The sequence below is a fragment of the Acyrthosiphon pisum genome, chromosome A3, assembly GCF_005508785.2.
Source record: "Acyrthosiphon pisum isolate AL4f chromosome A3, pea_aphid_22Mar2018_4r6ur, whole genome shotgun sequence".
Lineage (NCBI taxonomy): Eukaryota > Metazoa > Arthropoda > Insecta > Hemiptera > Aphididae > Acyrthosiphon > Acyrthosiphon pisum.
The window spans coordinates 10,716,144-10,742,418 of record NC_042496.1 but is presented as its reverse complement, the minus strand read 5'-3'; the positions used below and the strand labels follow the sequence as shown (position 1 = coordinate 10,742,418).

At 29.1% G+C, this 26,275-nt stretch overlaps 1 protein-coding gene across 1 annotated transcript; it reads left to right on the top strand.

The window, feature by feature from the left end:
• The first annotated feature begins 15,335 nt into the window (after window positions 1-15,335).
• LOC100571328 lies at window positions 15,336-24,268 on the top strand. The gene is made up of 4 exons (XM_003246286.4): window positions 15,336-15,968; window positions 19,564-22,145; window positions 22,202-23,585; window positions 23,651-24,268. Exons 1-4 carry the CDS (start codon window positions 15,597-15,599, stop codon window positions 24,044-24,046), a joined length of 4,734 nt encoding a protein of 1,577 aa, XP_003246334.2. The 5' UTR covers window positions 15,336-15,596; the 3' UTR covers window positions 24,047-24,268.
• Window positions 24,269-26,275: the final 2,007 nt, after the last annotated feature.

The following is a 26,275-nucleotide window of genomic DNA, read 5'->3' as shown; positions in this document are numbered from 1 at the left end:
TAAGATAAAGTGGGGATTGTGTATTTGTGTAACATAATTATTATAGTGAAGAAAACGATAAACATAATATTTTTGTACTCCAATGTACTCACGGCGGCTGTATTTTAAAATAATATTATTCGCGTGACCGGCGCGCATGCCGGCCGATGGGCGATAACGTGTCGTGTACTTGTGTATTGTGTATAATATGGTATATGGTATATTATCTTCATATTATTTTAAAACCATAATATACATACGTACAGAAGTATACAATTCACAGATCATACACAATAACTACAAAGATAAAAAAATAAAAATACGCATAATAGTCATGTAATCATGTGTGACCGACCAGCTATTCTTATCGTGATCGCCAAATTATTGTGTTTTTTTTTGTATTTATTTCGTTGCGGTGACAATGGCGAGAGCTCTCAAAATGAATTTATTATTTCGTTTATTTTTTTAGTAATTTACCCTCCACGATGAAATCATGCTCACTGGCCGTTATGGCTTTTAATAATAAAAAGCAGAGCTGAATCTGAATATAATTAAGAAAACATAATTATGTAATTTATTTAGGGCTATAATATGGAGAACAAATTAATTGACGTTCAAGCGCTAACAACTCTTGATTAAAAACATTTTTCTTACTCGAGTTTTTTTTTCCAACGCTCGTTTAATAATGTGTTTTATTTTTATAAAATTTAAAAGTTTGTTATAAAAGACAATTAAAAAAAAAAGTTCAATGAAATCTATGCGGCTATTAGTTATAATAAAATCAAAATAACCGGCACCAATATTTTCAGGAGTGCAGGACTCGAAATATTATTAATTAATAATTCGGTATAATTCACAATAGGTATTATTGTAAATTATTGAATATTATAATATTATGGACTATTCGACTAGGTACTGACCTAAGTATTTTACTTTTATAATGTCGGGTTCCTATATGGTTCGGTGCTGTACAAATATTATGTACTAATGAATAGGTACTTGGTGTGTCGTAGGAACAGTACCTATATTAATATATTATATACCTATTATTATATCTACAATATAATTGGTAATATAGTGGATTTAATGTGAGTATACATTGGTGTAAGTTATTTCAATACTATTAACAAATGACAGAGCTGATTCCATAAAACATATTTTTAAATTGTCCTATATGGCTTTGTTATCATACTTATAAATTTAATAAAAATAAAACATACTGGCTAATGTGCATTATTAAAAAAATAGTACAGTAAGGAAGAAATGTGTATGTTCAAGAGTTCAATAGATACCTACTTACGTATCGCGATATAATATTATGGAACGTAGAATATTTTTAAATATAATGTAAAAAAACGTGATGGAAAACTCTTTGATAGCCTTATTCATTAACTACTGTACGGTTCAATGATTTTTCGTTATATAGCACAGTCGGTGTCCTCGTAGTACAGAGTTTCACAGGTGGTACAGTGGCAAGCCTTGGATTTTAGAATTGTGGGTTTGAGACATTTAAAAGAAGTCATCATAATATTATACTATGGTATAATGTTATTTAATTATTTTGAGATGCCCCTATAGTAATTATATAGTATTTTCATTCGGAATTTATATTTCTTATACTTTTCCGCTTCAACTGTACAAATTATACAAGTCATGGAATAATAATATGCCCTGCATACATTATAATTTATAGTTAAGAAGGTATATGACATTCAATAGTACAATATTATATATAACTATACATGTAAAAAAAAATCCGGAGAAGTCGCTGCAATATAGCTAGTGTCGAACGATTGGGTGTTCCACCAAGATCTATATACTTGTATAAAAGATAATCTGCACTAAGAATCATTTACGATAAATTTCTATTTCTATTAGTAATATGGTAGGTTGAGCTACTTTTTACGAAAGACAAATAACTTTCAATATTATTCAATAATAATTTTTTATTATAGTAGTCCGGACAAACCTCAAAAATTATTTAAAAAGCAGAAACAACGTAAAAAAATATATTTTAAATAATCATTATTCATTACCTAATACATTCGTATTTTTTTATCAAAATAAATATTGGCATTTGTGAAACAAAATATAAATGTTCTATTATAATATCTATATATGACGGTTATATTAAGGCTATAATGGGAACTATGAAGTATTAAGGGTATATATCTATATAAATATGTTTGCTCTGATATCTGTATAAATTCTGTATAATTGTAACTGAGTGATAAAACTTGTAAGTTTTTTTATAGAAATTCAATTAATTGTACGAAGATTTAATAATTTGTACTTGATTTGAAATTAAAAATGTATTATTGAACCATAATATCTCGAATTAAAGTAAAATAAATATTCGAGTCGGATAAACGTAAACTGCATCCAATACATTTAAGGTAGATTTATGAATTTCTATGAAACACTCAATACAATATCTTGAGATAGGTATCTATTTCCGTGTAATAAATTGCACCGAGAGTTTTGTTCAAGAAATATTATTTGTACGATAGCCATTTTATGACACAATTTGTTATTGTAATTTTTGTACATCAAAAACGTTTTACACGTTTTTACACAACCCTTCTATTTTGTTTCACCTTTGTTATTTTCTCAAATTATAATTTAATTTTGTTTTTGGTTGAATCTAAGGTAAGTAAAATATTACTCGAAAAAATCATTGCATTATATTACATACATAAATATCACAATGTCATAATCAAAGCGATTAACGATAAAAAATTTTTATACCTACCAATAAATATTTAATATTTAATTTTTATATTTTAATACAGGTCCGCAATACGACGTTTTTAATTTCAAATCAAGTACAAACTATCAAATTATATTATCGTATTATGAATTGTACAATGACTGAATGACAGTGTTTAAAATTATATCGATGGATTCAAGGTCACTTTGATAGTTAAATATTATGGACGTAAATAACTTAACCCATTTTAGAAATCGAAAAATGCCTGGTACATTTTACTTATTTATTATAAGTAGGTACTTTTGACTATATACTCGTTCACTGTAAGAGTAATTTACAAACGCTGTTTATAGTAGTTGGTATACTGTGGTTGTTATTGAAGAAGGACTTAGATACAAAACCTCTATCATTATTAACTTAAATTTTCTTTGCATTGGATATTATATAATGCACAATATTCCACGCAAGTAATGTAATAGGTGTATAAATTATTTTTAAAAATAAGATATTTATTTTTCATATATATTATTTTTGGATGTTATTATTATATTAAACAAGATATGAATATGTGCACTTCATTGCCCGTTAAATGAACCAACTCTATATGACTCAAACTTTGTTCAATTCGTTATTTAATATTCGGTGTATGGTGTTTAAAGTTAATCTTAACTTTTCCGTTGCCCAGAATAAAAATTCTGATTCGCAGCAGCATATATTATCAGGTAACCTGTGGTAGGTTGCGGACCCCTAGTTTGTACGTAAGTGTATGATTTAACTCTAAAGTACCAAAGTTATATCAAGTTTGTCGTATTCTACCTATGTGGATTAATATAATCAATTAATACAAAATCCTAACCTAACCTGATGCGTCACTGTTGTATTTTTGACATCCAGATTTCCTACTTTTCCGGTGGATTTTCCTAAAATGTTGTTTCATAATAACCTTCTCCATGATATACTCTTTCGTTTAATAAAAATCAAGAAGATCTGATAAGTAGTGCCAGAGTTGACCCTGTATAAAGATTTTCATTTCACATTTATATAGTTAGAAGATATATAATATATTGACAAAAAAAAATAATACAAATCAACAATGGTGCCCATAGCCAATAGCAAGCAATATACAATACACTATTATTATTTTAATCCGCAACTTAACTTGTTGTTTTTGGCCATGTCGCCAGGTGTACACTTAAGAGGCCATATATAACTCCGGAATCACTTATTGCACAGCGTACAAACTTCACAGAAACCATCTACATATCAATTTTAATATGTCCTGAAATATTTATCGAAATCAGTTTGGTGGATCTTAAGTTATAAAATTTATTCAAAATGTACACTTATTTTTATATATAATATATATGGGTAGATAATATTTGCTCAGTTCAACAGATCCAATGTATCTACTACAACTTACACGCACAACTACCCCAACGCCGATTAAAACGGGGACATCCTCACGACCTTTTTAGTTAACAATTCGTCTGCTCAGATAAAACGTCCAACTTCTATTATGTTAACAAACACTTATAATGATTATATTGTATCATTACTTATACAGTTAAACTTATATATCTAATTACTGTTATTATTATCTTCTTATTGTATAAACTCATTAATTTATTATTTATCATGTTAAAATAGTAAAAATTCAATAATATGTATATTTCATAAATTTAGATTGCCTAGGTAAATGAATATTTATTATTTAGTAATTTCAATCATAAAAAATAACGTGCAATAAGCAACAAAAATGTCCCAGTGCACAATAGTCAATAATATTGTGTCAGCTATTATTATTACTACGATGAATTTCAGATATTATTATTGATCTACAAAATATTGAAATAAATATTTAATACAATTAAATAATTATTAATCTATTCAAATATACCTACGTACAATTATTTTGTTTAATTATTTATCAGCAAAATAGTTTATATTTTGTATAAATTATAATTATTGCATTTATAATATTAATTCATGTAATTTAAATATTTAATAAATATTGTAAAATATTTGATATCAGATCATAATATTCATTAATTTATTATATCATATTTTTTTTATAACTAAAATATTGATAGTAATTTTTTGTACACGATCTGGGTTGAATTTTTTCTCTTAATATGATTTTCTTTATTTGTGATATAGTTTTATAATTTTATTATAATAACAAATAATATTTTGATTACATTATTTTAAATGTATATAATCAAATTTTGCATTGTTCGATCACACGCATTGAAAACTTACCATATCAGTCAAATTGACATTGCATTGGACAATAATCCCTGGATATTCCTGACAGCTAAGCTGCGTTGGCTATACATTCTGTTTGGGTAAAAGCCAGAAAGCCTATAGGTATTCTGTTTATTATTATGTGTTCATTCTCTCTTTGTGTATCAATTACATATTTGCATTATGAAATTATAATAAACGTAATAACTAATCAGTTATGCTTTTAATTTTGTAAATTGTATTTTATATTAAAATGTTAATTCAACAAACAACGTATTTAATAGTAAAATATTAATTAATTAATATTTTAATTTTGAACAAAAGGGTTAACACCCTAGACTCTAGAGGAAATATTTACATATCCCGAAGAACTGGATGATGGGTATAGAAGTACAGAACATAATACATATTAAACAAAGTAAAAACGGACAACACCTATTCACATACAATAAAAATTCTGAATATTTTTGCTGTATAATATTCGTTGTCCAATGTCCATACCTTGTCTACGATCGATGACTTGTCAATAAAATATAATATTAATAATTATATATTTATATCTCTTAATGATATTTTCAAATATTTTTATTCCTACCCACCTTGTGATAAATAATTAGTCTATATCTAATGACTAATATATAGACAAATATAATTAGCAAATATCTAAGGGGGCCCCAATTTTTTTTTTAGAGTACAAATACAATTATAGGTACAATATACACTTTATTCTTAATTTACATAATATTCCACGTAAGTATATAACGAACAATTTTATATTTTATTAAAATCGCACGTGTGCTTGCAAACCTCTATTATAAAAGCGGCGCGAGTAAAAGCATTTTTTTGGAGGACTTGAAAACTATATCATAAATCATAAGTCATCAGTTAGTAGTTACTACTAGTATTCATGACGATCAAAGGAACCTAATATATAACCTTATTCAGTGTTTCATAAATGTCAATTCTGAAAAAAAAATAGTTTGAATCAAAAACGAAAAAAATCGCAGAAGTTGATGAAAATTATACAGGCTTTGCTTTACCTAGTTATTAGTTGATTAGTGCCGAAGGCACTGCCGCTTGCCAGTGTACTCAGTTGTAGTTGTCGTGTCGAACTTCATATTTTTTTCACCACCACGATAAAAATACAAAAGGTGAGTGTCGGTAGTCACAAATCGGTATTATAAATTATTGTAATAATATGACCTTGTATTTGGAACAAAATTAAAAACAACTATTATATGGATAATAATAATATTATATATAATTATTATTATCGTGGTATCATGAAGACGGTTTTCGATTTCAAGAGCACAACGGGAAACATAGCAATGGCTGGGCGAGTCATCGACGGGTCCGGTGCGGTGTAGATGAACGGCTGCGTGCCTTGCCGCCGATGGACACGACGTGTGGCCGTCCGGTCGGCCGCTACAACGACCGTCGTCACCGGAAACGGAATGCCATCGTGTTCGGCACACGCCGCGGTTGTACCAGGAACGCATAAGGCGTCGGCCGCGTCGACGGCGTACCGTCAAAGTAACATCATAGCCGCCGCCGTTACAAAGCGCGGGCCGTTTACAACAACAAAATATTGTCTTCAGCCTGTAAAACGTGCCTGTACCTACACAACAGTTTAATTTGGTTGGGTCGGAAATGTCACCGCGCAACGATTTCATGCGATATTTCGCGTCCGCGTACCAGGGTGATATGCGGCAGAACTACCGGCGGACAACGGACCGGCCGAACGCGGGCGGCCGTCTGTCAGAATTTCCACAAAACGAGTCCACCGCGTACCAGGGGCCCACGACGCGCACCAAGACGTCCGTCACGTCGCGGCCGACCATAGACAATAAAACAATGGATAAGCTACATTATGAATAATAAAAAAAAACACCCAACACTATAGATAATAATAAATTATATTAACAAAATTGTACTGTTCCGCAAAAAATACCGTGACCATATTATTATGGTATTTAATGTTGATATAAACTAAGAAAATTCTAGGAGCCTAGGCTATCTACATCCATGATGTATACAGATTATTTAGTTTTGACTATTTTAACACGATAAATAATATATCAACGGTGTTTATACTACAAGAAGATAATAATAATAGTAATTAGATATATAAGTATAAGTAATGGTACAATAATATAATAATTAATAATAATTAATAAGTAAACATAATAGAAGTTGGACGTTTTATCTGAGCAGACGAATAGTTAACTAAAAAGGTCGTGAGGCCGTCTCCGTTTTAATCGGCGTTGAGGTAGCTGTGCGTGTAAGCTGTAGAATATTGAACCTGTTGAGCTGAGCATTGAGGTGTGGGCATTTTTGGCTAGAATTTTGATATAATATATTAATATCCTTGAATTTCGGATTATTCCCTACTATTCAGAGTATTAAAGTTATTCATAATAGTTGAATTATTTTCATTTTAGAAAGAAAAGAAAATATTATTTTTACTATAGGTACCTGCTACTCATATAATATACATACTTATAGATAATTACTAATTACTCTGCTGGTGTTTTATAACTGCTCACGCTTTTTTTTGGTTTGTTTTGTTTTTCGTGTTTCTTTTATTTAAAATAACTTTAACAAAAAACAATTAATTGACAATAATATTATAAAGTATCTGTACATTTTAATTGCTTTAATTGCTTTAATACTCGTGTAATATAAAGTCTAGTACCGACATTACCTACACTTTAAATTTTAAAACATTAACAACCCTGTCGTGCTAATGTCTAAATAAGTCTAATACTCTAATGCACTATTAATTATTATGTTATATATTAGCCTCTAGTTGTTTACGCGGGCCCGGGAATTACCACAAACCAGTCGGTATAATATGTTTTTTCGCATGGAAAATTCGATTAGACATTAGTTTGTACAAGAGTTTATTTTTTTTACCTAAAATTAGTTTTGAATTTCAATAAACAGGATAGGTCCCGTAATACGAATTAAAATTGAATAACATTGACTGTTTATTATTATCACGTGATTAGATTTTGTAATCGAATTGCGTTTCATTAGTTACAAACAATGACTACAGTTTGATTGAACCATAAAACGAAATATCAAGAGATTATAACTTATAACTTATAAGTGGTTATTTAAGAGGTTACGTGTATGCGTGATTTGGGTATTAATGATTATGTATGTCAGAAGAGGTTTATAAGTTATATATTATTATTCACTATTAGCCATTAGGTACACCCAATACTCATTGGCACATCTATATGTGTTACGTTTAGATGACGTGTCAAGAATACGATTTCGACCACTATCGATGTACCTATATTGTGAGGTACCTAGTATTTTAGTTCTAATGACCCAATGTTGAAATACAATTGTAACCACTTATTGGAATTAAAAATTTATGTCAACCCCTCCCCCCACCAAAAAAAAAAAACCATTTTCCCATGAGCTTATATTATTGTTCAGTATTCAAAAGGTAATTTTTTTTTTCAATAGTCTTGTGTACCTATATTTGCCTTTGTGATCATAAATATAGGACATTCTTTTAAAACTTATATTACCTATCTTATCTGTTTCATTAATAATTTAAAAAAATTATTTACGGTATTGTTATTAAACGCCTTGAATTTATAACACAGTGATGACACACTGGTACACAGTTAGTTCATAAACGACGACATGACGTCTAGTCGAACCTATACGACGACACCATGAAAGCGGTGCTCGGACAATAATATTATATCTATACAAAACACAAATAATAAAATACAATATGAATAGAGTTAAATAAAAAGAGAAACTTTTTTTTTTGAATATTTGCTGTTTATTCTCAAAATAATTTATGTTGTAAAAATAATAAAAGTTAAACAAAAATATAGAATTTCAATATTTTTGTTACATATTTAAAGATTATCGACGTAAATAATAATTAATAAAAAAAATATTTGAGAATGACTACAATAGTACCTAATAATAATATTAAACTATTTTAAAATATCGAAAAAGCGAAAAAATAAAGCTGTTGAAGAAGTTGATGATTACAGTATTTTTTTTTTTTTTTATTGAGCTTGAGTCAGGAACTTAGGCCATTAGCTGTTTGTTTTTTGTAGATTGTTAGTAGGGGGAGGAACGGTTGAAAACACGTTTTTGTATGCGTGGCAAAGCTTCGTTGATAAAAATCCCGGGGGTCACCCATTGAGGAACTAGCAATGCCGGCCGTACGTACACTCAGTTTCCGCAGTTGAGTTTGCGCACTGCGCCACGCCAAGCCACCGATTACAGTATTTGATGTTTATGAATCATAGTATAAATATCTAATTTAATAAAAGAAAATATTACCTAAAATTATTATATTATTACCTAAACTAGAGCTGGCGGTATTTCAAATTTTGATACCGGTATCCGGTATTTGTTTACTACCTGTAGCTACGGTATTACTGGTCGTACCTTGGTGATTACTAAAAATATCATAACCCTCGGAAAAATTATTAGTGTTTCCAAGTTTTCAACCTAGGATAGGACTATTATATTATGTCAATAGGATATTATATACAAATAATAAATAATAAATTTAGGTAAGTGGTATTTTCGGTAACAACGGTAATTACCGATTCGCGGTATACCGGTATTCTAAAATACCGAAATTACCGGATATCGGTATTTTTTAAAAACCGGTAATTACCGGTACCGAAAATACCGAAAAATACTACCAGCCCTAAACTAAACTAAGAAAAATAAAACAATACTAACAATTTTTTTTCAATTATGTATGGACGAGAGTAAATTCGATAAAGCAGGATTATCTAGGTGCCTAACCGATTAAAATAAGCGTTCGGTGACCATATCATTTATAATAGTCGGACGCGGTACTAAATAATATTAACTAATAAGTATATAAGTTGAACCATGGAGGATATAAACGGACCAAGGACGCAGTTCACCGTTTATAGAATGCATACGAAGCAACATATATATGAACGGTTGATTATGATCGCTTCGGGATTCGGGAGTATAATAATACAATATGAATTATATTATATTTCATAATAAGATATACCTAATATATTTTTCAGATATTTTATTTTTGGATATCTGTTAATATGTACATTCATATATTTTAATAATAACAATTTAGAAAAGGTTGGCTAGAGGGTATCGCTCTGCTGTACACTAGGTTACAAGTGGGTGACTGTAACGGATGGTTATAAATTTGAATTCAATGATATAATATCATTGTATATGAAAAACAATTCTGAGCGACATAGTGACTTCTAGCATTAAATAACTATTGAGAAAATTGACTTTTCTCTGTGTAATATCTTGATCCAATTTGCTAAAATATAACATACTAAATTTTGAAATCAAAGCACTTCTCCTGGTAGAAATTTTGTATGCCGGATAAAAAAAAAAATAAACACCATTGTAATACTACTATAGCTCCGCATAGAATCTAAAAAAATGAGCCTATGTATCTTTAACATTTTTGAACTCCCATTTATGACATTCATAAGGAACCTAGTATTTAATATTATATCTTTTTTAGTAAGTAAAAAAGTTTTTATCGAGAATAATTTGAAAAAAAATTAAAATTAGAAAAATGTTTTAAGACTATTACCGGAGTCAAAATATTTTTAAAATGTAACTATTTATGGAAAATTTTTATATGAATATTTGGTGAAATTTTCAAGGGTCTACGGTTATTAAATTTTAAGTTAAACCAAAAAAATAAAATAGATTTTTTCAAAAATTGGTTTTGCGTAAAAATTAACATTTTTTGTTTTTCTTGACGCTTTCTAAAACTTCTTGGATTTTCAGTTTTGACCTACCAAAAGTACCAACTAGATTCACTTATTTATCAGAAAAGTTGCTGCTCTCGAAAATCGGAACATTTTGGCTACCAAAATGTTGCTGACAGGCAGAAAAAAAAACACACATACACTATTGTAAAATCAATACATTCTTTCACTCCACTCAGAATCTAATATCAAAAAGTTGTAATGTAAAATGTAAATGCTAGGTAATAAAAAAAACTAAAAAATTAAATTATATGTTATTTCTAGTAGAAACTTAATAATAATATAATACCATTTATTTATTACCTCCTTCGATTACATTTTTAAAAAGAAATACGCTTGTCCTGAAATTGTATTTTGAAGTCTCAATGGAGGAAAAAATTTAATAAAACTGGCTCCATATATTAAGTTTTTTTATTTTTTTATTTTTTTTTGCGATTTGCTTAGATGCATTTTTAGTCACTTGAGATGAAACTATCACGTTAAAATTTACAATTTCGTTCTGAAATATTAGATTTTGCAAATATTGTGAAGTTTGAGCACATTTTAATTAATTTTTTTACAATTTAGCTTTGATGTTTATTTGGGCTTGCTGCGCAATAATGTTTGTTAATAATGAAGCAATTACCTTCCCATGTGTATCGAGCTCAAATGTTGTCCAACATGTTGCTTTACAATTCTACATAATTTTTATATTTCAACTATTATGCATTATTTTCATCACGTTTTGGCAGTCGTTTCTTATCAAATATGAATTCATAATTATTTACTGGTAGCGTGATCTGTCGTGTATACTTTTAAATGTGTTAATATTTAAAAGGCCAGTAAAAAAAAAAAAAAAATAATAATTATACTAATATTAGAAAATATTAGAAAAATAAACACATTAGTAGTATTCATACCTAACGTTATCGAGCATACTGATAGATGACAAACTAAAAATAATACTTCAATAATATATCTATAATGATATCCAGCACGTAAAATCAATAAAGATAACTGATAAAATCGAGTAATATTTTACTACCTTTATAAAAACTGTATATTATGTCGCAATTTTATTTAGTTTCTAATTAGAAAATTAACTTACTGTTTATAAGTTAAAAATTAACTTTTTCACTAATATTAATATTTAATGCCCAAATTTGTTATTTTTATTATAAAATTGTTTTTAATAGTTTAAAAATATAAATCTAAAACTAATATTTCCTAACATTATTTTAACATGATTTTTTAAAGAACTGATATTCAAAAAGATGTACCACATCACCTTCATATAAAATAGGTACTCTTAGAGTTGTCAATTAATTATTGACGATAACAATTTATTCATGGTTTTTGTGGATAGCTGAGTCTGCATATGGTCAAAAAGCCTATATTGATTTTTTATTATTATTATGTATTGCGCCTATTCATTAAATTATAGCGAAACTTCCTTTGGAAAACATATTTTTATCTTACCTAAACAGTTATGAAAAAGTATTAGAAGATCAATAGTTCTACTATATGTATATTAAATGCTAATTAATTTGTACTAGTTTTTAGGTAATTATAACTTTTTTAATGGCATTTTTAATAGCTATTATTATTTATTAGATAATAACTCATACATTTTCTAATGATTGTTTAGTTCCACCAATCACCATACTATAAGATATGAATATTTAAGTATTAAGTATAAATGTTTTAAAATATACCTCATTTCTGAGAATTCAAGGTTTGTTTATAATAGTATAATCTTACATTTTAGTCATCGGTTTATGCCCAAAAATAAGCCTTAATGGCTAATTAACTAAATTATTGGCTCATCTGAATATTGTATTTCACTATATGGCCTGAGGAGTCTATGAGGGTACCTAAGTGGCTAAAATGTTAACCCCCCGAACGTCACGCTTTATACTTAATTAATTATTAAATATTATTACATGAGCATATTTATAAAAATATTATATTGTTTTGATTTATTATAAAAAACATGTTTACTGCAGTATAATAAACATATTATAACTAAGAAAATCTTAATGTAATAATTTAAAATATGTGACAGTACATAATATAGATGGCTATATAAAAATGTATTGAAAATACAATGTTTAAGATTGATCCTTAAGATAATAAATACACAAGTACACAACAATATAGAATAATTAAAACCTATTAAGATTAAATATATTATATAATAATATGTTATTTTTCAAAATTAGTACATTTCATTATTCATACGGTTGTTCATAAGTTGCTCATACTAAATAAATTAAAAAATATCGAAAAATATTGTCATAATATTTTTTATACCTAAGCATTTAACGTTAGAATTTTGGTGAAATTCGTCAAAATCAAGAAAACCACGAACATTTTCTAACTATTTTTTAGTTAAAAGTTCATGAAATTTAAATTTTGCTCATAAGTTGTTATTTCTGGAATTTAAAAATAAAGTTGAGCTTCCTTTCCTCAAATATTTTTTATGAGCGTCTGAAGTTTTAATTTTGACGAAATTGGATATATTCAAGCGTAAAATAAGAATTTTTAATTTAACGAATAGTATTTGTGGTTACTTGAAACTTTTAACGTATATTATATTATAAACACAATGCTATTTAAAATGCAATGGTTATGTCAAAATGTAATTCAATCTATCGTATTATTATTTAATAGCAATATTATAAATTTATCATAAAATATACGTCTTAGTAATATACGGGCTGACTTCGCTCAAAATCGTTTTTTGTATGCAATGATATTTTATAAATTATTGAATTCAAATTTAACACATACATCAGAGTGACTTACTCAATGACGAGGTACAATCAATACCTACTGTACAGCAGAGTGGATACTGATTATACGTATTATATATTGATATAAATGCGGATATAATATGGATATAATACTGATAATATATTATTAGTATACTTTCCCACTATTTAGTTTATGATATTCACAATATAATAAATTATGTAAATATAGGAGCATTATGATTTTGTTTACAATTTTAATACCATCAACTAGACTTAAATGTTTTTAATAGAAAACTAACCTAAAAACTTTTAATTATTTAACTTACAATATTGTATAGGTACAAATTGGTTTATACATTTTCAAATAAATATCACCAAACAGTGGATGAACATAAAAACAATTTCCGGATTTCTATTGAATGACGAACACATTAAAAATGATTTGTTTTTCTCCGTAGTATGAAATATATGATTTTCACAATCACCGTTATACTGCATTTTACTGCACAAATATATATATATATATATATATATCTAGGTACTGAAACCTATATAGATATGTATAGGATTGTGATTATGATTAAAAAATTATTATTTTATTTTATGCTCAGTTTCATACTACTATACGGTTATTATATAGAACCGTGGAATGTATACAAGTGTAAGGGTTAATATTTAATATTTTCCACTGTAAAAATATTGACACCAAACAAATTGATGATCATTTATAATGATTATTTATTTCAAACAATAAATTGAAAAATTGAAGGTAGATTAGAATTAATATAATATGTTATGGTAGATAATTTAAAGTTTATGATTTTTTTTCATCATTGTAATAACTAGTTTACGGTCAAATTAATTAATTTTAAATGAACCCATGTTATAGAAAATTGGGCGTTATATTTTAAGACACAATGCAAACCAATTCTTTCCAAACAATTTTTAATAAAGGTACATACGATTCACTATTCATACCCAATATTAAATAAGCAATGTACCTATATAAGTCAAAAGTAATAAGTACCAGATAATATAAATGTTGTACATTATAACCATGTGTAGATTATAAAATTAACCCATTTTAAAAGATTCTACTGGGTAGGTAATTTGTATTACAACATGTTATTAATATAAAAAAAAAAAAATTATTAAACATTCTATTCAGTAGAATAGATATTAGTTTTGATACTAGTAGATAAACAAATTAATATTAAAAGTCATAAGTGATAAGTGATAAAAATTAAACATTTTCCTATTGATCCAGCTAATGTATTTAAAAATGCTAATTAATAATTTTAGAATGTAACCCAAACAAATAATTAAAACTGTCAGTATCAACTAATAATTCAATGTTTTGTACTATTTTTGAACACTATCTAGGGTCTATATAGCTAGTATATTATAGTTTATTGTTTATAGGTTTGTACTTTGTATAGTTTATTCTTCTACTTATTATTCAATTATTATGCATGTACTGGCAGGTAAATATAGTAAATTATACCTATTAAGACATAAAATAATAATATATCTTAATGTATTCATGACGCTAAATTGAATTCATCGTATACTATAAAATATATACGTATTTTTAATGTATTGAGTCAAAAATATGATGCCTATATTAATATACATAAAATACAATTATTTTAAAGGTACCTATTCTAAATATAAGAATGTAATATCAAAACAGGAGATCTGAAAAATAGTTTTACTATAGTCAATAGTTTAAGTAGAACCATCTTATTTTATTTGGTTTGTATATTATTTTAGGTGGGTACATGTATAAGAATACCTATAATATTTTATAATTCATCATTTTTTCGATAGTTATACACATTTTATCGGTTGAACCAACATCATTCAACGAAGGTAGACAATAGATATTTTTCTTTTTCTTTTTTACTTGTCATGGTTTTAATTGTTTTCACTTGCAGCTAACGAACCGGACGATAATCTTATAACCACATGCCAACCAGTAGTTCCGGAGGCTCGAATTTTCCACATTGGTCAATGTTTACTTATTTTTTTTTATCTCACAGTTTTTTGTTTCCCTTCGTTCGACTCCGGAGAAAGGTTTTCCCGGACGACCAGTCCGAGTAAAAGTGATTTAGTATCGTGACGACGCTCCTGACATGCCGACATAACATGCTTCTGATACGTCTTGTGTTGTGCGTAATATGTCCCGCCGCTTTGTCGTCAAACGTGCACTCGATACTTCCCGAAAGTGATGATACAAAAATTAACGATGGAGACGAGTACCGTGTCCGAAACTATGTTTCCGACCACGAGATTCCAAGGGACGTGCCAACGAGGGTTAAGATCGTCGGTGACTTGGGTACACCACCTCCTAGTGTTAAATTGGATTTTGTACCCAAACAGACGTACGTGCAGGTTCGAAGATATGATGCTATCAAGCGGCTTCCGCAGGAAGCCGCAATGGAAGAAGCTGCAACTTCCGAAGAAGTAGCAAATGCACCTAGACTTAGAGAAGTTGTAACTCACAAGAAGACACAAGAGGTCAGTTAAACATAGAATACATTGTTTTGTCATTTATAATATGTTTCTCATTGAGATTTATGTTAATAAAGTAGGAAGGTTAAAATATAAATGTATAGGATATTATAAGTATATTAAAAATCTATTTTATTTATTGTTTCTCTCAATTGTATCTATAATGTAGGAACCTAAAACTTCAGAATTATCTAAACATTCTAAACCGGTGGTCCCTAATATATATGTCAAATTACTTACAATGTTTTTCCTAAAATTAAGAAAAGTGCACAACATTATGTAATGCCTAAACATAGATTGATTTTTTACTGTTAATTGAGTATAGCTTGGATTACTACCCATTTCATAAATGTAATATTTATCATGGTTAAATGTATATGGTTTTTATACAACAATATAAGTATATGAGATAGCCAAGAATAATAAATAATATCGGTGCATCGGTATTCGGTGCACATTTTAAATATCTATAATATAAATATGTGTAATTTTCTTGAACCAAGGAATTCGTTCTTCCTTCTTTTCTAGAAGTTATGCGTACTTATAATAGTTATATTATACTATGATATTAACTAAGTAGCGCGTACCTACACTGTATCCTATATAAATTTTACAAAAACATAAAATATTCATAAAAAAAAGGTTTAGCAGGATGCAGGTACAATTTTCTGTTCAGTTATGTATTAAATTTTGTACCTCAAAAAAATAAATATTCAAATTAAGCTAATTTAAAGTTTACACAATTCGGTAATAAGTTTTATAATTGATATTATTTTCTAAATAGTTTCTAAATAAAAATATTTTCTGATTAGTAAGATAATTATTTATAATTATCGTATATATGTATAATTGATAACTATATACAGGGTTAGCATTAAACATAGTATATCAACAGTTAGTTGGCGTCTAATTAAAACTTATAGGGTGTTAATGATTTTAAAAAAAATGCAAAAAAAACGTTCTCCAGCGACTTACAGAATTTTAACTTATGAGGAAAATATAAATATTTGAATTGATCATTATTTCGTGGCGACGAGTCGACGTCTTGGCTATTAGCATTTCATAAATGTAAATTATTGTAATTGTTATATAGATAATCAGTATATAATAATATTATACTCGGATATCGGTGACAAAGTGAAATAAAAACCGCAAAATTATAAAAAGTGAAATAGAAATATCAAAAATCCTATAATCTTTTAAAAAGGTTTAAAAAAAAATGGGAGTTGGCCTGATAATGACAGGTTATAAAAAGGTCAGTAAATAAAGCTTAGCTCCGATTTTTAAAGTGGTATACATTTTATACGTAAACTGGACCCTGATTTTTTAAATTAGGTATACAATTTTTAATTTGTTGAGAATCTTTTAGCATTACGTTCCAAGTGACTTTCATTATCCTCCAAAAAGGTGTTTTTTCACATTTATAAAATTTTACTAAAATATATGAAGATATTTGTAAAAAAATGTTTTAGAAATCATATTGATTGTATTAATATTATGAATGTATTAATATAAATAGTGCAGGCGTGCAGCATAGATTATTACTCTTAATATCTTTTATTTTAAGGAACGTAAATAATTATATACTTATGTAATACAATAATAGGTACTATTCCTCGTTCTCCAGTATTAATGGTTTTTAAATGATTGATTATTACTTTTTCAATGATAATGTTCATTACATTTTCCAGTTCAACGTACAATAATTGAGATTTTAGTTTTTCTTTTAACATTGTATTTTTAAGGATTGTCTCTACAATAGTTAACTAGATTGACTGTCTCACAGCTACAACTATATAGTGACATATATAGTAACAAATATAAATTACTTTAAGAGGATGTTACATAGATATTTGTTGTCTCCGTTTTACAAGTGCGTAACATATCAAATTTACGCTCAGCAGATCACGTTTAATTGTTTAGTTTAAAAATTAGAGTGAATCGGCCAATTAAGAAACCTGATGGTAAGAACATTACTTGTAAATTGTAATAATACGAGTATATTGTATATTGTACGAGGGTTTTTTTTTTACGATAATTCAATTTTTAAGTGAGTTATGAAAATTTTTAATATATTATGTAGGCAAAAATTATTAAAACATTGAAACATCGTTAAAAATCCACACACAAACACAGATAATGTTCTTAACATAAAATTTTATAATAGGTCGATTCACTCTATAGTTTTTAAACTAACGAAGCTAAACGTGATCTTCTGAGTGTAAATTGGCTATGTTACGCACTAGTAAGACGAGAACAAGTGACAACTAATACCTGTGTAGAGTCCTCTATTAAGGCTAAAAGGTATAACTTACAATTTTAACTTACTAAAATTATACAATATGTTTATTTTTAGTTTTGAGGAATTATTAATAAAAATAAACACAGAAATAATTTTTAGTATCATAATGTTATAATAATATTGGATCATATAATATTTTGTTGATTAGTAAAATATTATAAACTGCAGAATCATGTTTAAAATTTAAATACAAATATTCCCTAGTACAAAATAATTTAAGCATTATGTTGTATTTATAAAGTTAATGTTTTTCTAATCATAAACTACAACATTTTTGAAATTAAAAATATTTAGTTATACTTCTTAAAATATTTAATATATTTATGTAATTGAAGTCTAATATTTACAAGAGTTTTTTTAGTATAATATAATATATTGCAATTATAATTGTTAAAACAAAGTAGATTGCTAATTGACACAGGTCATTTATTAAGGAAACTAGTAAATAATTATTGTTTTAAACAGAGTATAATAGTACATTAAATTGAAATATGCATTAAAAGTATATATAATTCAATTTTGTATTTATTATTGAAACTAAAATTAACTATATCGTATTATAGATATAGCAATAAGCAAATAATGCTAACACTGTAAATTTGATCAATTAACTATTATAGGGAGTATCGATTATTGTTAAATTTTCTATTTAAAAAAAAATAATTTTACAGTAGAGAGTTATTTAGGTATTATAAAAATTCTATTAGAACGTTACACATGTCATAATACATGTGCTTACTTGTTGTAGTCGTATATGACAACGGTTTCGAAAACCACGTAATTATGAGTTAAAACCACATCACACTCGATTTCACGACTGTATCATATTGTTTCCTGATAATTGAAGTCAAGGCCTCCCGTATTGTGTATCGAAATATAGACTATTTTTCATCGAATTCTATGTAATAACATCCATAGATCTCTCTTATAGTTTCTAAAATTCTAAACGATTTATTCATAATATATTGACAAGACCTTTTTATTTTTTAAAACAATAGGTAGGTATATACAATACACACGTGGTATTTTATACCAACAGTTTGGTCTTTTATTTGTTTATAGTGCTGTACAAAGTATGTATGTTTTAAAAATACAATCCTGTGTGAAAAATCAGTGGACAATGGCGTATCCTATTGACATAAATGAAAACCACGTTAATATCAGTCACTTATTATTATTCACGTAAACAATAAGGGGGAAATCGATAGATTTAGTGAATTCCACACGCATTGAACGCTATTTAAAATTTAAATATAATAGAAAGTTATTGTTATAATTATTAATATTTTTAATTCTTAGGTGTACGAGGAACAAGGTTATGAAGATGCCGGATACGACCATGGTGGTTCAAAAAAATTAAAAATTGAAGAAGAAGTAAAGGATAATCAAAGCATAGAGGTTTTGAGACCTAAAAATAGTTCTTCACAAAATGTAGAAGAAACTAAAGACCATGTAGCAACAGTTGCACCATCAGGTCGGGGAACTTGGAGTCGGCACAAAACAACTACAGGTAAAAAAACTAGATACGAAGATGATGGTGATAAAAGAAAAGTAATTATTAATGATAGCAGCCCTATTAGTGAAAAATCGTCCGGAAATTATTCAAAGTTTGATGGAGGAAAAATAATTGTTGTGCAAAATCTTACAGAATCTGAAAAAAAAGATTCTAAAAATGAAGGTGCGGAGTCTAGACGAGTTCCCAGTTTTAGTAAGACTAGAGATAACGTAGAACCAACAACTTATAGGCCAATTATGAGACACGATAGTTCTCGAAATACGGTAAAACAAAATAAAAATGATCATATGAACAGGACCAGAAGTAGGCCCAGAAAACGCCAGGAAGCTGACGTACAAAAGTCTCAAACAGATGTGATAGGAAGTTATGATAATTCTCCCTGGATACCAATTTCACCACCAACGGATTATAAAAGAAATAATAATGTAAATAAAAAACCAGTGAAATCGAAAATGAATTCAGAACTACACGAATTAAATGGTCATGCTACGAAGTATGGGTATTCAATAAATCACGATACACCATACCAGTATATATTTCCAACTGATATATTGTCACCAGGGTCATCAAACAAACCAGATAGAAAGTTAAGGCCTAAGTTGGAAAACTTAGATGTTACTGTTGGAAAACCACAAGTGTTATCATATTCAAATTATGAATTTATTCCTCAGACAAATTATGATGGTAGTGCCATAAATCCAAAACATAAAAAAATAAAGAAGTCTTCAGGAGAAAATTTATCTTTTGATTCTATAAATTTACCTTCAAGTAATTTGAAAACTGGTGTTCACCATATTAACAAGCAAAACGGAAGTTCCACAAATCAAAGACAAAAAAATAAAACAGTTCAAAGTGGATCTTTGGAACATTTCAATACAAACGTTAAGTCTGAACCTCACCAAGAGAAAAAAAAGATAAATCATAGAGACATTGAAACAGAATTAGGGAATCGTGGAAATTCAGGCTCACGGTATACGAGTACTTTTGTGAAAGATTTCAACCCTCCTAAAATGTACGATGCACCATTTATAACAAGACTTAAAAAAAATAACTTTGATTCCAGAGGAGATCCAACTATACGTGTTTATCCAAAATATGAGTTTTATCCAAATTATCAAAATGAGCAACGTCCTGTGAACGATGAAACTCATAATGGACAAAGACCATTAAATAATATTAACAAAGTACACGCAAACATTGAAGCAAATGAAAATACACCGCATAACATAAAACACGACAGTTCACGTCTTTCTGAATACTCAAAATTTAATAATAGACCAAAGACCGTTTATAAGCAATCAGATGAGACTTCTGAAAGCTTGGAAAATTATCCAAAAATTAGAGGCCAAACTTCTCAATTATCAGGAGATAATTATTCAAAATTCAATAAAGGAGATGGTTATCCAAAATTTGATTCGAATAACAGATTTGAAGGATCTGGTACTAAATCATCATCTATGTATAGATTAATTCCTTATGAAAAGTCAGTAAAAATGAACAATCCTTATTCGTATGTATACCACGATGATCATTATCCTTCCGGCAGCCGATACAGCGGAGTTAAAGTTGAATTAACGACACAAAGCCCTAAATCGAGTGATAGAATCGTATATTGGAATAGCAGACATCCTCATTTACCTAAAGACTCAATAAAAAATACAGAAGAACTTAAAGGTCGAGATAAATCTGAGTATGAAAACACTCGTCATGTTGAAAATTTAACTTTGGCGCATTTTTCCGGGCTTCATAAATCTGGTTCTTCTCGACCACTTCCAATACAATATAATGAACGTGTGAATAATTTGGCAAAACTTCTGAACGATAATTATCCAAGAAGAACACGTAGAGATTTAGAGGTAATAAATATTGCTTCGAGTGGTACTACAACTGAAATTCCAGTCGATACTGTTGTATATCCTCATTACAAAAATGCTCCAAAGCAATCGGCATTAAGGTATGCTACTAATCCGATTTTGACACCACGTAAAACTGCTGGTGGTATGGAGTTTTACGCTTCTACAGATAATGTTCGGTGTACTGATATGTCAGCACCCACTGACATTGTACCTGAAAGAACTGAAGATGGCAAATGGAATGGCGAACCTTCTAATAATAATCCTAGAGTAGACGCTCTTGGTGATAAGATCGGATGCTTTAAAACAAAATATTTTGGTAGTGATCCTTTAGATAATCCTATCTTTAAAGAAAAAGATGTTGGATTCCCGGATGTATTATTCTCTGTAAAGAAACCTCCAGAAAAGGAAGAAGGTGGTATTCAACCAGGCAAGCCACACGTGGACTGGAATTTTGCAGATGAACTAATTTCTGATCATTGGTTCCCTGATAAGGATGTACGAAATCGAAGGTAACTTTTAAATCATAAAATTGTTAATTCAAAATTTTAATTATTTTTTTTCACAGATCAGATAATAAAAGTTTACCAATTAATCATAAAATTCAAGGTATGGAATCAATTATACCGGAACCAGTTATTTTAACATTTCCAACAAAAGCATCAACAGTTGTCTATAACAATGATACGAAAATAGTATCAGAAGATAGTGATTCTGACGTTTCCTCAAATGATGAACATGTCTTACAATACTCGGTTCAACACCCTGTTCCAAAACAAGAATCTAATATGAGAAATAATCATTTAATAGATAATAAAATTGAAGGCCTTCTTCCACCACCACAAATAACAAAAAAGCTTAAAAAACATCAAAAAATTAAAAAACCCATGGTAAAAAAAGTGTTGAAAAAAGTAAAAGTGGCTGACGAATCAAATGATGCTGATTTGCTTGATGTCCTTAGTCCTATTACTTCTTTTTTTACTGATGAAGATTACGTCATGGTTTCGCCGATTGTTCACAATTTTTTTAATATTAAAATGACACCCTCTGCGAAACTTAAGACCACAACAATGGTGGACAAAAATAGTGGTGAAACAGTAAATAGATTTCAAATGCAAAATTATAGAAGAACTAAAAGAAATATGAAAGGTGTAGATTTACAAAAACCAAAACAGAGAAAATTAAATATTTATAACAATACCAATGTAAGTGTATCCTCACCTACTGCTAGTGTAAGAATGTATTCTCCAAAAAACAGTTCTTGGTTTCGAGAAAAAAGAGACCATGTTTCAGTCAATGTGGATGTAAGAAGAAAAGAGCCACGGTATTATTATCATACTGAACGGCCACGAATTAGAGTAAAAAGGGTAGTGCACAATCCTCCATTTTATAGTAGAAGTGGTCAAGTATTTAGCAGCAAATATTTAGTGTCAGATCAGGAAAATTCTGAAACTCTACCCGAGGAAATAAACGTGGCATTTTCTACTACACCTAGGTATGAATCAACGCCAAAGTTCATACCAGCAATAGCATTTGGAGACAGCAAAACTAAAATTATTAATTACAACGACAGTGTAGCTAATAGTACAAACGACATTGAACGCGCACAATTCGATAAAAAAGGGTCATTGATATATGTTATTAATCCAGATACTGGAGTTGGAAAATGGATGCAAGTGATAAAAGTGAAAAATGAAGAAGACACAAAATCTGCATTAACGAATGGTCCCGTTTATTTAGAAAAAAAAATTAAGGATGGTATTGCCGAAGAATCTATTGGAAAATTTGGATTTAAAGGGTCTACTAAAGATTTGTTCAGAAACGTATTAGGCCCTACTATAGATCATAGATTCAAAATAAGACTTCCAAATAAAGAATCAATAAAGGAAGATGTTAAGGAACCACCAAAAAAAGCCGTTTGTCCAAAAATAATACGACCAAAAAAAAAAGAGGTTTGTATAGTATAAAATGCTTTTTTTTAATGTGTAATGTTAATATTTATATTTAAACTCTTTAGATAAGACGAAGAACTACAACAACAACTACGACAACTACAGAAATACCTGTGGAGGAAGAAGTTGATGAGAGGCCTGAAGAACAAAGTGGAGAAGATGAAACCACTGTACCTCCTCAAGAAGAAGATGAAGAAGAAGGTGGAGGAGAAGGTGGAGGAGAAGGTGGAAGAGGAGGAGGAGGTGAAAATGAAGAAGAACCACCTGCTGAGCGTCCTCAGTATCAACAAGAAAGTGAAGAAAACTCTGATAATGCAGAAGGTCAAGATGAAGATCAAGATGTTCATGAGTCCAAACGAAAAAAACCACATGCCATGGTTAAAAAACCAGAATTTAATGACGTGCATGAACTTGACCCACCGACTTTCTATGATACGACCCAAACCAATACCAAAAGTTAGCAAATAGTTAGCAAATAATAGCAAATTTACTTTAAAAGTTAGCAAATCATAATTGAAGAAGTTATAACTATTTTTTATCTGGGTGGGCCAAGTTCAGGTAACCCACCCACTTTGTCCAATCGACTCCAAACAAAAACCGGTAGTTAGCAAATAGTTAGCAAATGATAGCAAATCAGTTTTTGGAGTTAGCAAATCAAAATTCTATTTTTGGCCGATTTTAGAAAAAAAAATGTCAGCCCACCCAATTTGTCCGATCGACTCCAAACAAAAACCGGTAGTTAGCAAATAGTTAGCAAATGATAGCAAATCAGTTTTTGGAGTTAGCAAATCAAAATTCTATTTTTGGCCGATTTTAGAAAAAAAAATGTCAGCCCACCCACTTTGTCCGATCGACTCCAAACAAAAACCGGTAGTTAGCAAATAGTTAGCAAATGATAGCAAATCAGTTTTTGGAGTTAGCAAATCAAAATTCTATTTTTGGCCGATTTTAGAAAAAAAAAAATGTCAGCCCACCCATTTTGTCCGATCGACTCCAAACAAAAACCGGTAGTTAGCAAATAGTTAGCAAATGATAGCAAATCAGTTTTTGGAGTTAGCAAATCAAAATTCTATTTTTGGCCGATTTTAGAAAAAAAAAATGTCAGACCACCCACTTTGTCCGATCGACTCCAAACAAAAACCGGTAGTTAGCAAATAGTTAGCAAATAACAGCAAATCAGTTTTTGGGGTTAGCAAATCAAAATTCTATTTTTGGCCGATTTTAGAAAAAAAAATGTCAGACCACCCACTTTGTCCGATCGACTCCAAACAAAAACCGGTAGTTAGCAAATAGTTAGCAAATGATAGCAAATCAGTTTTTGGAGTTAGCAAATCAAAATTCTATTTTTGGCCGATTTTAGAAAAAAAAATGTCAGCCCACCCACTTTGTCCGATCGACTCCAAACAAAAACCGGTAGTTAGCAAATAGTTAGCAAATGATAGCAAATCAGGTTTTGGAGTTAGCAAATCAAAATTCTATTTTTGGCGATTTTAGAAAAAAAAAATGTCAGCCCACCCATTTTGTCCGATCGACTCCAAACAAAAACCGGTAGTTAGCAAATAGTTAGCAAATGATAGCAAATCAGTTTTTGGAGTTAGCAAATCAAAATTCTATTTTTGGCCGATTTTAGAAAAAAAAAATGTCAGACCACCCACTTTGTCCGATCGACTCCAAACAAAAACCGGTAGTTAGCAAATAGTTAGCAAATAACAGCAAATCAGTTTTGGGGGTTAGCAAATCAAAATTCTATTTTTGGCCGATTTTAGAAAAAAAAATGTCAGACCACCCACTTTGTCCGATCGACTCCAAACAAAAACCGGTAGTTAGCAAATAGTTAGCAAATGATAGCAAATCAGTTTTTGGAGTTAGCAAATCAAAATTCTATTTTTGGCCGATTTTAGAAAAAAAAATGTCAGACCACCCACTTTGTCCGATCGACTCCAAACAAAAACCGGTAGTTAGCAAATAGTTAGCAAATAACAGCAAATCAGTTTTTGGGGTTAGCAAATCAAAATTCTATTTTTGGCCGATTTTAGAAAAAAAAATGTCAGACCACCCACTTTGTCCGATCGACTCCAAACAAAAACCGGTAGTTAGCAAATAGTTAGCAAATGATAGCAAATCAGTTTTTGGAGTTAGCAAATCAAAATTCTATTTTTGGCCGATTTTAGAAAAAAAAATGTCAGCCCACCCACTTTGTCCGATCGACTCCAAACAAAAACCGGTAGTTAGCAAATAGTTAGCAAATGATAGCAAATCAGGTTTTGGAGTTAGCAAATCAAAATTCTATTTTTGGCGATTTTAGAAAAAAAAATGTCAGACCACCCACTTTGTCCGATCGACTCCAAACAAAAACCGGTAGTTAGCAAATAGTTAGCAAATGATAGCAAATCAGTTTTTGGAGTTAGCAAATCAAAATTCTATTTTTGGCCGATTTTAGAAAAAAAAATGTCAGACCACCCACTTTGTCCGATCGACTCCAAACAAAAACCGGCAAAAATCAGTTTTTGGAGTTAGCAAATCAAATTCTGTTTTTGGCCGATCGTTTTGGTATTTTTTTATAAGTTTTTTATGTTGATTCTTCTTTCCTGCAGGAACTCAATATCTTCTATTATTTTAGTAAACACCCTACAAAATATTTTTTTATTCTAGAATCTTTAAAAACATATCCTATGTTATGAATAAGCAAA

What these genes read in the sequence shown, in the direction of transcription:
- LOC100571328 (XM_003246286.4), top strand. Translation starts at nt 15,597, where the DNA reads ATGCTTCTGATACGTCTTGTGTTGTGCGTAATATGTCCCGCCGCTTTG. An exon ending in CTCACAAGAAGACACAAGAG is followed by an intron (nt 15,969 to 19,563) that starts GTCAGTTAAACA and finishes TTTAATTCTTAG; the next exon opens with GTGTACGAGGAACAAGGTTA. An exon ending in TACGACCAAAAAAAAAAGAG is followed by an intron (nt 23,586 to 23,650) that starts GTTTGTATAGTA and finishes TAAACTCTTTAG; the next exon opens with ATAAGACGAAGAACTACAAC.